General features: G+C 71.9%; 2 protein-coding genes across 2 annotated transcripts; one reads left to right on the forward strand and one right to left on the reverse strand.

Annotated features, from left to right (window-relative positions):
- The first annotated feature begins 469 nt into the window (after positions 1-469).
- ENTPD8 (ectonucleoside triphosphate diphosphohydrolase 8) lies at positions 470-4,978 on the forward strand. Its single transcript, XM_054584749.1, is given in 9 exon segments — positions 470-597; positions 1,962-2,296; positions 2,848-2,998; positions 3,085-3,244; positions 3,333-3,563; positions 3,643-3,909; positions 4,061-4,171; positions 4,362-4,496; positions 4,581-4,978. Coding segments are annotated over 8 exon segments (1,563 nt in total). The 5' UTR covers positions 470-597; positions 1,962-1,980; the 3' UTR covers positions 4,773-4,978.
- A 212-nt stretch (positions 4,979-5,190) lies between these two features.
- NOXA1 (NADPH oxidase activator 1) lies at positions 5,191-12,978 on the reverse strand. The gene is made up of 13 exons (XM_054584700.1): positions 12,802-12,978; positions 10,898-10,980; positions 10,175-10,283; positions 9,264-9,392; positions 8,839-8,946; positions 7,946-7,984; positions 7,524-7,668; positions 6,896-7,122; positions 6,274-6,447; positions 5,910-6,064; positions 5,677-5,791; positions 5,474-5,582; positions 5,191-5,373 (listed from the first exon to the last, which is right to left on the reverse strand). Exons 1-13 carry the CDS (start codon positions 12,976-12,978, stop codon positions 5,285-5,287), a joined length of 1,659 nt encoding a protein of 552 aa, XP_054440675.1. The 3' UTR covers positions 5,191-5,284.
- Between the last annotated feature and the right edge of the window lie 103 nt (positions 12,979-13,081).

Below are 13,081 nucleotides of genomic sequence, written 5' to 3' on the forward strand. Positions count from 1 at the left end.
TCCTTGGGACGGTGTCCCGAAGACAGACTGTTGAGAGGGAGCCGGTACGTGGGGTGGGGCGGCCGGGGGCATGGCGCCAGGCTGTGCAAAGGGGCGGCCAGGCTGGGGTCCACGGTGTGCCCAGCGCCCGCAGCCCGGAGCCGAGGCTGCCGCTCCCGCGTCCTGACAACAGGCTGCACGACAGGCTGGGCAGCCTCTGGCCTTTGCTCTGGCTGAGCCTGGGCCTCCCACCTCTTCGAGTCACCTGACTCTGACCTGTCTGTAGCCTGAGCCCTGGCGCTCACCCTCCAGCTCGGGGAGGGGAGGGGAGAGTCGGAGGGCAAAGTCGAGCACCCGCCAAGGACAGGCGGGCCCCAGCTCTCGGGCCCCAGAGCAGAACAAGAAGGAGAGGTGGTTCCTGGGCAGCCAGTGGAGGGGCAGCCGGGGCGGCAGGGGCTTGGGGGTCCCTGAGCAGCGAGGGCATGACCCTGGGCAGGGGCCTGAGTTCAACCCCACGAAGCCTCGGTCGTCCGTCGGTGAGCCGGCAGGGGGTCTGGCCGGCAGCGCCCCCGCTTGCAGGCTCCATCACCTGCCTGGCTGCAGACCCAGACCCGCCTGGTGAGTAACGAGGCGGGCAGGGAGGGAGAGGCCGGGAGGACACACCTGGCCAGCGCCTGAGGACCGCGGTCCAACCTCCTCCGCGCTGCCGCCGGCCGTCCGCTCGCCCCGGTGAGGGGGCCGTCCAGGTCTGGGGGGGGCCTGTCGTGGTCTGTCCTGACGGCAGAGAGTCTTCCCATTCTCTTTGCTCACCTGGGGGGCTCAGGTGCTGCATCCCCTGGCAGTGGGGTGTCACGGGTCCTGGTGTCCCCGGCCCCCGCCTTCACCTGCCTCTTTGTCTCTGTGAGGCCTCTCACCTCAGGGATAGGTGGTCCGGCGTGGGCCAGAACATCGTCATCGGGTGCTGGTTGATAGCACAGGCTTGTTCCATCTCGTCCTGGCCTGACTGTAGCTCAAACAGGTCACCTGCCTTCCGAGGCCCCGTCTTCCCTCCTTAAAATGGGATCAGAGCCACATGGCCGGGGGCAGCCCCGATGTGGCCAGAAGCCCGGAGAGAGGCAGCCTCCTCCTGGCATGTCTCTCGGTTTGGATGAGGTGCAGGGGCTCGGGAATAGGCGATGTGATACGAAATCCCGTGATGCCGAAGTGCTGCCAGCCGGAGATCGGGTTCCCCGGGGCGGCGGGGCGCGGGCCGAGACTCCGGCGACCCCGCGCGGCCGCCCGCGCGGCCCTGCGTGCCGGGTCAGCCGCAGCCGGCGGCAGGGGCTCTCCCGGGCCGGCCAGAGAGCCTCGGCTCGGGGAAACCGGAGGCTGGGTTCTCGAGTAGAAACCAGGCGCCTGTGTAGTCTGCCTCAAGGTCCTTTCGTGAGCAGATGTGCTTCCCGCGACCCCACTGATCTTGTTTACTGGGTGACAGGAGGTCCCTTGTGCCCACAGGTTCAGGCCTGACCTCAGAGCCCCCAGAGAGAAAACCTCTCCGGGGGAGCGCCGGGTGGGGGGCGCAGACAGGAGGCAGGTGGGCAGGAGCTGGGGTCCCGGGTCTCCCAGTGCCATCCAGAGCTCGCCTGCAGAGCTGGGGCTCCATTCCCGGGGGGAGACGCCGGGGTGGGTTCAGGGCTCCGGGACGGGGGAGCGGCTGCCCAGGCAGCAGCAGGGGGTGGGTGGGCAGGCAGCTTCCCCAGCCCTCACGGTGGCGTCAGAAGGGGCTGCCCGGAGGCGTCCGCCCGGGGCGCCAGGTCGGCCTCGCCCTCAGGCACAGCCTCCTGGTGCCGGACGCCCTTGGCCCCTCCTATGCCTGTCACACCCGGGCCTCCAGGCGTGGCCTTTGGCCCTGCCCCAGGACCCGGCGGGGCGGGGCGGGGCGAACCCCAGGAGGGCAGTGTGGAGGGGCCTGCCCACGCTGCCTTGCTGCCTCGCCCCCCCAGGCCCGGCCCTGTGCCCACCATGAAGCTGACCTGCAAGGAGTGGGTCCTCACGGCCCTGCTGGGGGTCACCGCGGCCTCGGCCCTCACCGCGCTCGTCCTCGTCCTGGTGGAGGCCACCAGCGTCTTGCTGCCCGCGGCCACCAAGGTCTGCTCCCCGACCCTCAGCCGGGGCGGGGCTGGCCGGCCCCGCGCCCCCTGACACCGCTGTCCCTCCCAGTTCGGGATTGTGTTCGATGCGGGGTCCTCCCACACATCTGTCTTCGTGTATCGGTGGCCGGCGGACAAGGAGAACGACACGGGTGTGGTCAGCCAGGCCCTGGCCTGCAACGTGGAAGGTCAGGGGGCCCACCTGTCGAAGGGGGCAGTGTGGGGAGCCGCGGCTGCTGGGCCTCCCGGCCGGGCAGAGGGCTAGGGGGCGGCGCAGGCCGGTGCCCGCCCCTCGGCGAGCCGCCCCCACGGGAAGGGCTCCGAGAGGCGAGCGAGCCGCCCCCGGCAGCACAGCCGGTCAGCGCGGTGCCGGCCCCGCCTGCCTCCTCCAGCCGCGGGGCCCCCGGGGCCCCCATGCCCGCGGTCACACCCTCTGGCCCCCCCGCCCCCGCCCTGGTGTGGCTTCCTCCCTGGGTCTCCGTCCCATCTCCCTTCTCTCATGAGGACCCTGTCACGGCACGTGGGTGGGTCCCGCAAGGGAATCCGGGAGGACCTCACCTTGAGGTCCTGAATTATATCTGCAAAGGCCCTTTTTCCAAATAAGGTCACGTTGGAAGGTTCTGGAGGGGGTGAGGCAACGTGACACACCTTTTGGGGACCACTATCCAACCCCCACAGGCCCTTTCAGCCCAGCCAGGCTTCCGGGCCGGGAGCCGCATCCTGGGGTGCTGTGTTTCAGGGCCTGGCATCTCCTCCTACGCCTCCGACCCCGCCCAGGCTGGAGAGAGCCTGCAGGGCTGCCTGGAGGAGGCGCTGGCCGTGGTCCCAGCAGCCCAGCGCCAGCACACGCCCACCTTCCTGGGGGCCACGGCCGGCATGCGGCTGCTCAGGTGAGAGCTGGCGCTCCCCCAGGGCAGGCGGGCGGGCGCGCCGGCGGCAGGCCTCCCACCAGCCTCCGCCGTTCCTCCCTGCGCAGCTGGAAGAACAGCTCTCAGGCGGCGGGGGTCTTCGCCGCGGTCTCCCGGGTCCTGGGCCGGGCCCCCGTGGATTTCCGGGGTGCTGAGCTCCTGCCTGGTCAGGATGAAGGTGCCTTCAGCTGGATCACCGTTAACTATGTCCTGGGCTTGCTGGTCCAGGTGCCGCGGGCAGGCCCGGGGCGGGGGCCGGGCGAGCGGGGCTGGGCCGGCCTGGCTGGTCCCGGAACCAAGGCCTGTCTGTGCCCAGTACTCCTTCTCAGGCGAGTGGGTCCGGCCTCCGGAGGGGACGCTGGTGGGCGCCCTGGACATGGGCGGGGCCTCCACCCAGATCACCTTCGTGCCCGGAGGCCCCGTCCTGGACAAGAGCACGCAGGCCACCGTCCGCCTCTACGGCTTTGAGCACAGCCTCTACACCCACAGCTACCTCTGCTTCGGGCGCAACGAGATGCTGAACAGGCTCCTGGCCAGGCTGGTGCAGGTGGGCTCTCCCGGGGGCAGAGACCCGGCGGGTGGCGCCCCGGGCAGGTGCTCAGGGCCGCCGCCCACCCTCCTTGCAGAGCAGCCCCGCCCGCCGGGTCCTCCACCACCCCTGCTACCACGGCGGCTACCAGGACAAGCTGTCGCTGGCCCAGCTGTTCGAGTCGCCCTGTGTGCGGGGCACAGCCCCCCCACACCTGCCCCCGACCCTGACCGTGGACGGGACAGGGAACCCTGGGGCCTGCGTCTCAGCCATCCGGGAGCTCTTCAACTTCTCCAGCTGCGAGGGCCGAGACGACTGTGCCTTCGATGGGGTCTACCAGCCCCCCGTGCGGGGCCAGTTCTACGTGAGCACTAGGGGCCTGGTGCCGGGGGCGGCCCAGGCGGAGCCCTGGGCAGCGGGACAGGGGCCCGGGCCCCCTGGGCTCCTGGGGACTCTGCGCCTGGTGTGGGGCAGGGCGCGGCCCCAGCACAGACGCGCTGTCCGCGCCCCCGCAGGCCTTCTCCAGCTTCTACTACACCTTCCGGTTCCTGAACCTCACCTCCGGGCAGCCGCTGGCCGCCGTCAACGCCTCCATCTGGGAGTTCTGCCAGAAGCCCTGGAAGCTGGTGGGTGGGCCCCGGGGCAGGCCGCCCCGCAGCTTCACCGAGCGGGGACTCGGGGACCCCACCCGGGGCGGTGTGGCCACTGGGTTTGGGGGAGCTGTGGAAGGGAGGACAGCCCCTTGGCCTCAGGTGGGACCCACCCTGGAAGCCCAGGAGGTGTGGCCTCACCTGGCTCCTCCCCCTGCCGGCCCAGGTGGAGGCCGATGCGGCCGGGGAGGACCGCTGGCTGCGTGACCACTGCGCCTCGGGCCTGTACATCCTCACGCTCCTGCTGGACGGCTACGGCTTCAGCGAGGAGACCTGGCCCAGCATCAAGTTTCGCAAGCAGGTGGCTCCCTCCCAGGCCCAGGAGGGGCTGGTCGGGAGGTCGGGGGCGGCCAGCCGCAACCCTGACCACCCGCGTGTCCCCCAGGCCGGCGGCACCGACATCGGCTGGACGCTGGGCTACATGCTGAACCTGACCAACATGATCCCGGCCGAGGCGCCGCCCCAGTGGCGGGCACAGAGCTGCGGCATCTGGGCGGCCAGCGTCGCCTGCGTGGTGCTGACCCTCGGGGCCGCCCTGGCTGCCGCTGTGGCCCGACTGCTCCGGCCCCGGGACTGAGCAGGCCGCCTCCTGGCAGGGGGGAGGCCCGACCTGGCCGGGCCGCCAGCCCGGACGCCTGCTCCGGCTGGGGCCTCCCCAAGGCCCTGGCCCGTGCAGCCTCCCAGGGGCTTGTCCTGTGGGCTCTGACCTCGAGTTGCTCCGGCCAAGGGAGCGGTGCCGCAGTCCCGTCCGAGCCTCCCCGTCGGCGGCCTCCGTCCCGCCAGGCCAAGCCCGGGGCAGGGCGAGACGGCTGGGGCTAAGGGGGGCCTGGCTCCCGGGGAGCGGCAGGCAGGGGCCCGGGTCCTCAGGAGGAGGCCGGGGGGGCCCGCCAGGAGCCCCGGTGTCACCTGGCCTAAGGGACAAGGGGCTTCTCCGGAGCGGCCCCCCCCTGCCACCTCGGTCGGGTCTGGCAGCGGCCAAGCCCGGAACGCGTCTGCCCACGCCTCGCTGGACAGGTGGCTGCTTTTATTCAAACCCCCCCGCTGCCCGGGGCCCCTCAGGGCTGACGCCGCTGCAGCTGCCGGGGCTCCTCACACGCGCCGCCCGGCCGGGCCCACGAGGCACTCGGGGAAGATGCCGACGCGGCCGTCACAGGGGCCCTCCGGCCACGCCCGGTCCACTGCAAGGGACCGGGCGTGGCGCCGCGTCCGCTCACAGAGCCCGCGGGCCCCAGCGGCCCAGCAGGTGACGGGGAGAGGACGCTGCCAGCCGCCCTTCACCCAGGACGTCCACGGTGTCCCCCGGCGGCGGGTCCGAGTCCTCAGGCCGCCGGGCCGCGTCGCCGAGCTGGGCCACCGCCTGAGCGCGGACGGGCCGGCCGCCCACGGCCTGCGGCAGAAGGGGGCGCTGCAGGGCCGCCGGCTCCCGAGGGCCTGGGCCCCCCGGGGCCCCCGCCAGGCCCAGGCCCCGCTCCCCAGCTCACCCGGCACCGGAGCTGCAGCCCCGCGGGGCCGGAGGCCGCCCCCCGCCAGGCCCTCTGCAGCGCCGCCTCCTCAGCCAGGGGCACCCAGCGCCCGGTGTCGCCGGGCTCTCGGTAGCTGCAGAGAGACTCGTCAGCGCGGGCCGGGGCTGTGGGGACCGAGGACCCCCGCCGCCCGCAGCCGCCGCCGAGTCCAGCCCCGCCGCCCTCGCCACCCGGGGCTGAGAGGCGCCCACCTGAGCTGCCCGCACCAGGCCTGGGCGGGGAGGGCCTGGCTCAGCAGGTCCCTCAGGCTGGACAGGCCGGCTCCTCTCGGGGCCTCCAGGGCCAGGGTGAAGGCGCAGTGCACCGTGACGGCCGCCGGGCACGTGGGGTCGCCCACGGCCACTCCCTGGGGCCGGGCGGGGGGGGTCTCTGAAGCCCCACCTCTTCGTGGCCAGGGCGGGAGGTGGGGGCGCTTTGGGCCGGGGGTGAGGCCAGGGACTGAGAGGGTGGGAGGGGCAGGGGCTGGGCTTCCTTGGCTGGGGTCCCTGGAGCCACGCAGAGGGACGGGGCCTGGTCCTGAGGCCCCCACATTCCTGGGGAGTAGGGACCTCTTACCCCAGCATCCACGGGGTCCTCAGAGGGTCCAGGGTCTGGCCCCCTGGCCGCCAGCTGCCCTGCCAGAGGGGACAGAGCAGAGGTTCCGCTGGCCCTCGCCCCCGAAGGGGAACATTTTGGAGGAGCCACCAGAACCACCCGCACCCAGGGAGGCGCGAGGCGGCGGGCGCCCTCCTGGGGTCACAGAGGCCGCTCCCAGCAGCCCCCGGGCCTGCCCCTCCACAGAGCCCTCCCACCCGGCAGGCCGGACAGGCGCCCTACCCTTCAGGAGCCTGATGGCCGCCCTGCTCCGTGCGGGGTCTCTGCAAGGGGGCGGCGGGGGCAGGTAGGGACATGAGGGGGCCAGTGACTCCCATTTCTGCCAGACCCTCGATAAACTGAATGTGGAACTGAACCGTCTCCTCCGTGCGCGGCAGGAAGTGAAGCCTGTGCCCCTCTGGCCTCACCGCGGCGCCCAGGGCGCCCCGTGTCCAGGGCGGGAGGCAGGGGTGGGGGAGGCCCGCAGTGGGGCCGTGCGGGGCTGCAGGCCAGGGCCCTGGACAGCAGCAGTTCGTCCCCCGCGGCCCGGGCCTGGGGGACGCCAGGGATCTGTCTCCCAGGGCGAGGGGGCCGCCTGCCCTGCCTGGGACCCTGTGGTGCCAGGCTGAGGCCACCGGTCCCCGCGCTCAGCCTGGGGCGGGCAGTTCTCCCGGTACCGTGGCCCCAGCCCCTCACCCCGGGCCTGCTCACTCAGCGGCTCACCATCAGGGGGCGACGCGCGGGGGCCAGGTCCCACCTCCATGGCTGCGTCAGGGGGCGCTTCCAGGGCCGACGGGGGTGCCGGCTCCACAGGGGCCGGTGTCATGGGCCCTGGGGGGAGGGCGCCCCATTCTCAGGGATCGCTTCTCCCTGGCTCAGCCCACCCAGCTGCCCCTCGGTCGAGGGCTCTGCCAACGATGGGCCTCGGGGAGCCCTGAGCGCGGAGGTGGGGGCGGTGAGGGGCCTGCCCCCGCAGTCTGGGCGACCGCGAACTCCGCCCGTCGCAGCGACCCCTCCAGGGCCCGGGTGTGGCTGTGGGGCGGCCGCTCGGGGCAGACCACGGCCCAGCCAGCCCCCTGCCCGGGCGCCTCGCTCCGTCCCTCCGTGCCCGGAGCCCACCGAGGCCTAAGCAGTGGCCGAGGCGAGCAGGACGGGCTCAGGACCGAAGGCGCCCTGGGCCTCTGGACAGGTGGGGCCAGGGGAAGAGCGGGGAGGCTGGGCGCCCCCGGCACCCAGGGCTTTGGCCGGTTCCAACCTGCAAGGGGGCGCGACGGTCCCACCCCGCAGCCGCGACGGGAGGGGCACGCGTGTGGAGCGGAAGCGCCGCTTCCTACCTGGAGCCGCCCTGGGCCTGGCTCCAGCACCCTCGTCCGGAGCCTGTGGGCACAGGGTGATGTCCCGCTCACGCCCCGACCCCAGGGGGCAGGGCCAGGGGCAGGGGGCTGGCGGTGCCCCCCAGGCACGACTGCGCAGTGTTCACAGTCTGGCCCACGGGACGGGCGGCCGCCGCAGTCCCCAATCAGAGGACCGTTGGGGAGCCCAGGGCAGGCTCGGAGCGGGCCCAGCATCTCCCCACCTCCGTGGGCGCGGCTCGGTGCTCTGACCCGCAAGACACCGGGCGAGGAGGCCAGACCAAGGGGCAGCGTCCACCCACCTGGGGCTGCTGAGGTCTGATGCCAGAGGCCACCACCACCTGGTGAGGGACAGCAGAGGGACGGCCGGGTCAGGGGAGCCCGGCCACACCCACGGGCCCCGCGGTGCCTGTTCCCCAGCCTTGGGTGCCTGCCCGCACCCCGGGCCTCCCATCCCACGGCCGCCAGGCCACGCGAGGGCCAGCCCGGGGGGAGGACACGCCGGGCAGGGGGACACGTCTGCACTCGTCGCTTTAACTTGTTTTCATAGTACAAATTTTAAAATATTTTTGCTGCTTAGTCGTCCACTGTGAAAAGTAGACTCTCATTCGATACGTTGATGCCACCCACAGCCCTCCCCCCACCCAGCTCGCCGGCCTCCACCAGGGGGCTCGGCGAAGGCCCGTGGTGCTCATGACGCCTGCTCTCAGCGGGGGCGGCACACAGCGCGCTGGCCCTCGGTGACCTCGGCGTGGCCGGCGGGCCCCAGGCCGCTTGCTCAAAACCTAAGTGACTTTTCCTTTGAGCAAACGGACTCGCCTGCCCGCCTGTGCCCTGCCCTTGGGGACAAGCTGCTCCCCAGTGTCCTGTGATGGCGGCGCTGCCAGCCTGGCTCAGGTGGGCACAATGCAGCCAGGCCCGCCTAGCACGGCCGCCCCCGCCCACGTGCGAAGGGAGGCGCTCAGGCCGGGAGAGCCCTGGCTGCCGCCTCTGCCCCGGGGCCGTGGGTCCCCGGTCGGTGAGCCCCAACCCTGCGCCCACTCTCCCCCCACCAGGGCCTTTGCCGGGACACGCACCAGACCCCACGTGTCCCCGAGAGCTCAGCACGGGCCTGGCTGCCTGCCCCTCTGCAGCCGGCCGGGCGCTCTGGCCCCCGGGCGCCCAGGGCCCGAGAAGCGAGCAGCTGCCCCGTCACCTTGGCCTTGCCCAGGAAGTCCACGGGCCGCAGCTGCTCCAGGTGCCGCCTGGGGGGCCGGAAGACCTCGCCCCTGGGGACGCTCCGAGGCCGCAGGGGACCCTGTCCCTGGAGGGAGGCCCGGCACATGCCGGCCCCGCATCTGGCCAGACCGCACCGGCCGGGGCCCCTGAGCTCTGGAGCAGGGGGGTCGCCTGGGCCCCTGCCACCCCCTTATGGGACAGGGACACAGTCTCCACACCTGGGCACACGGGCCACCTCCCCCGGAAGCTCCTTCACCTCACGTAGGTGGTCCCGTGGGGTCTGTACCTACGCAGGTGCCGGGCCCTGCCCGCCGCTCTGGGCCAGCTCAGGAGCCGGGGATGAGGGTGGGGGCGGGGGCGGGGCGGGGCTCTCCGCACGCGCCCCTCACCTGCGCCCCTCACCTGCACGTGGGCCAGGGCCGCACTCAGGTCGCTGCGGGCCCCCTCCCGGGAGATGGCTTCTTCCAGGCTGCGGGCGGCCTCGGCCCAGAGCCCCAGCCGGCACTGCGCTGCCGCCACGTTGAAGAGCACCTGGGAGCCAGGCGAAAGGCGAGGCGGCGGCCAGGACCTCCCTGGTCCCACCCCTGGGCCCCCCCTTCCGGGTGCAGCTGCCGTGCTCCCAGCCGCAGCTGCCAGGGCTCCTCTGGGTGCCCAGCCGTGCGGAGCCTGCCTGGCTGCGGGGGGCCACTCCCCAGGGCGCCCCCCACGGCCCCTCGCTTGGCCCGCCCCCCGCCCCCGGGGCCCCGCCCTCCCTGCACTGCGCCCCTCCCGGTCCGGGTGCCACGTCTCTCTGTCCTGTGCCCGCCTCCAGGTGAGAGGACATTGGACGCACCGGACGGGACTGGGGCCGCCGGCCACAGGGACCTGCTGGGGGACAGCGGGGACCTCCCAACACCGGGGCCCCCGTCCCTGCGGCCTGTGGGGCTGCCCCAGTCGGGCCTTCCTCCACGGGTCCCACAGGGCGCGCGGCAGCGTGTTTCTGGGTCCCCGGAAGCATTTGGGGGTCTGCCTGGTGCCCCTCCCGCGGCGCCTGCACCGTCCCTCAGCCAGGCTGCCTACTCCCCCCACCGCAGCGCTGGCTGGAAGTGCTCCTGGTGCCCCCTCCTCCCCCAGGCCCCAGGCCCCAGGCCTCTGGGCGGGGGGGGGTGCCCGGCAGGACTGGGGGGCACCCTGGCCAGAGGGCGGTTCTGTCCACAGAGCCTGTGACAGTGACAGACAGCGGGACCCGGAGGAGGGGTCTGCAGGAACCAAGGGACCTCAAGGGCTGCTCGGGCCACCCAACCCTGGACGGCACCCCGGGCACCCCTGCCCACCTCCCAGGCCTGCAGCCGGAAGCGCAGGCCCAGCTGCGTGTAGTCGATGGCGGTGTTGCCCCGCAGCCGGGCCAGGGCCAGCCGGAAGTCGGACAGGGCCTCCTGGAACCTGCGGGCAGCGGGGTCGGGGGCCTCGGTGGGACAGGTGCCCAGTCCGCCCCGCCTCCCCCGCCCCGAGCCCCAGGGGCACCCGCTGGGGTAGCGGTGGCCACTCAAGTGCCCACCGTGGCCTCAAGGGGTCAGTGCGCAGAGGCGGCTGCGTCTCGAGCGTGGGGTAGTGCCCAGCGCCGGCCCGGCCCGGCCCGGAGTGCCGAGCACCTCCCTCCCCTGCACCTCCGTCTGCACCCCAGGCCCTCCTCCGAGCCCTGGCTGAGCCCGGCTGTGTCCTCCTGCTTCTCAGGCCCCGCGCCCCCTGCAGCGCCCTGCCACAAGCTCCCCCTAAGCTGCCCAGCGTGGGCCTCCTGTTCCCAGGCTCGTCTCTGGGAGGCAGCAGGGCGGACCCCAAACCCCTCTGGGTCCGGGGACACACCACTCCAGCCCCACCCTCGGCCCCCACACCGGTCCTGCTACAGTAGACGTCGTGAGGGGCGAAGGAGGGGGTGACCGTGATGCGTGGGCCCCGCAGAGACAAGAGGCCCCATCAAGCAGGAGGTGGCCCGCGGGAGCGGGTGGAGGCAGGGTCACGAGGGGCCTCAAGGAAGGGACGAGGGGCCCCGTGCTCACCTCTCCAGCTGGAGGTTGGCCACTCCTCGCTGGAAGAAGCCGACAGCCAGGTAGGCGTCCCGGGCCACGGCTTGGTCAAACGCCTGGGAACAGATACGTCCATGGAATGCCAAGGCCTGAAACCTGTCACCACCGGTCACAGACGCAGTCCAGGCAGATGTCCAGCCACGGGGCCAAGGAATTCCACGGCCCCGGGAAGGTCCCCTGGGCCAGCCCGGGGTCCTCAGCGCTCGGGCCTGGGCGCACGGGGCTACTCAGGTCCCTCCGCTGCCCCAACCCCGACCCCCCAGGAGCCTCACGAGGGGTTCAGGGCGCAGCGAGGTGGCGGCACGAACCACTTTGTTTACCGCGAGGGCAAGGGGAGACACTAGGAACCAGTCCCGCACATGGACGCAAGTGGCCTGGAGGGGACACAGTCATGCAAGATTTTCGTCTTTGGCCCTATTTTTGGTGGCTCATACACCATGACACACTTCTTATCCAGCAGCCCCGGGAAGAACTACACCCTCAGCCACACTCAGAAACGGCGCCATCTGGGCGCGGAGGCCACCGAAGGAGGGTGGCGGTCTCACTCTAACAGGCGTGGCCGAGCTAGGGGCTTGTCGGACTGGATGGGACCCAAGGCTGACGGTTCTGTGTGGCGGCCACGCAGTGGCAGCCCCACTGCCTGTGTGCCGGCCCGTCCCCTCCCCCGCCGGGGACAGCCAGCCGCAGGCCCGTGTGGGGCTCAGACAGGAGAGAGCCGTCCCAGCACCTCCGCCCCCCTCCCCGCTGCCACTCCCCAGAAGAATGATTAATGGCAGCTGCTCCGCCTGCTTTTAAAAATCTCCGCATTTCCAACTAATACGTCCATTCAACTGCCGCTTCATTTCATTGCCTTCCGACAGCACTAGGCTTCTCCTTTCAGGGGAGGGGGGAACGGAGCACGCGTCCCCCTCCCCGTTTACGTCACAGTGACGCAGCCGCGATGACCGGACGGCCTGACACCTGTGGCTGCGGATCCACCTGGTGTCCGCCAATCGGACTCCCCGCCCTGGACAACAAACAGAAGAGGTCACTGAGCGCCGTGAGTCCCTATGGGAGGTCAGAAATGGCGGCGAGTCCCCGGTCCCTTCGGGTAGAGGAGTTTGGGAGACACCGACGTGGATGTTACTCCGCGTCACCGCCTCTTCTTTCATTTGTGCGTTTTCTTCGACCACATGAAGGACCTAGGAACCGGGTTCTTTCCAGAAGCTGGGGCTCATGCGTCGCCGCGTGAACACAAAGCCTTTAAAGGGCAGAGAGGGGCTTTGTGCTGCCCCTGGGCGGAGCCAGGTGTGGGGGCCGCTGTGCAGCGCTGTGCTCCTGGTTCTGTTTGGGGAGCAGACTGGGAGACAAGGAAGCCTCACATCTGGGCTTTGGGCACAGACGTGTCTCCTCACGATCCCTACAGGCATCTGCCGAAGCCCCCTGCGCCAAACCCTACACCTTCGGGGACAGGTAAGCCCCTTCCCAGCCGGATCCAGCCTAGAGCTTGTTTCCAGACACCTTAGCGCCACCCGCTGCGCGAGCACCCGAGGCCGTGCTGGACCGGCCTTTCCCTGCGGCCAGAAGGTCACCGCATGCTGGAGGCGGGACGAGCCCCCGCACACACACCCCTCCCCCACGCTGGCCTGACTCAGCCAACCCAGGACGAGGGTCCCGCACCCACACAGCTCTCTCCTGCCTCAGGTGTTCATGGAGGCAGAACAGTGGACACACACACGCCCAGGTGACCCTGGGGAGAAAGGGCGGGGCTTATCCCTGCAGCCGGGTCTTCATCTCCCGGCTCAGTGGCTCCGCGCGCGGCAAGGCCCCCGGTGCCAGAGAACAGCCGCCCCCAGAGGTGGAGTCTCAACGACCAACGCTGGGGCGCCCTGGCTCACCCGCAGCGCCGCCTCGGGGTCCCCGGCCAGCAGATGCACGCAGCCCACGTTGAAGCACATTTTGGCGGGCGGCCCTGGGACGCCCGAGAAGAGGCGCAGGGCGCAGTCCCAGTCCCCGCGCGCCACAGCCTGCACGCCCCGCTGCCAGTCGAGCACCAGGTCCGCGAGCGAGGGCATGGCGGCGTCGGCACCTGTGCGGCCGCGGCGGAAGTCACTGCTTCCGGGCCGGAGCGCGGCAGGTGGCGGGGTGGGGTGCCGTGAGGGGTCCGGTGGGATGACT

Source organism: Pteronotus mesoamericanus, unplaced genomic scaffold (genome assembly GCF_021234165.1).
Source record: "Pteronotus mesoamericanus isolate MK-2021 breed Mesoamerican mustached bat unplaced genomic scaffold, CSHL_Meso_final contig_78, whole genome shotgun sequence".
In the NCBI taxonomy this organism is placed as follows: domain Eukaryota; kingdom Metazoa; phylum Chordata; class Mammalia; order Chiroptera; family Mormoopidae; genus Pteronotus; species Pteronotus mesoamericanus.

Bases quoted from the DNA above. Each gene is read 5' to 3' on its own strand.
- NOXA1 (XM_054584700.1), bottom strand. From the start codon at position 12,978: ATGCCCTCGCTCGCGGACCTGGTGCTCGACTGGCAGCGGGGCGTGCAG. The intron at 8,947-9,263 runs GTGAGGGGCGCA...GCCTCCCTCCAG, and splicing joins CGGCCCTGGCCCACGTGCAG to GGACAGGGTCCCCTGCGGCC. The intron at 5,792-5,909 runs GTGGGCGCCTCT...GTCTCTCTGCAG, and splicing joins GCCTGGTGCGGGCAGCTCAG to CTACCGAGAGCCCGGCGACA.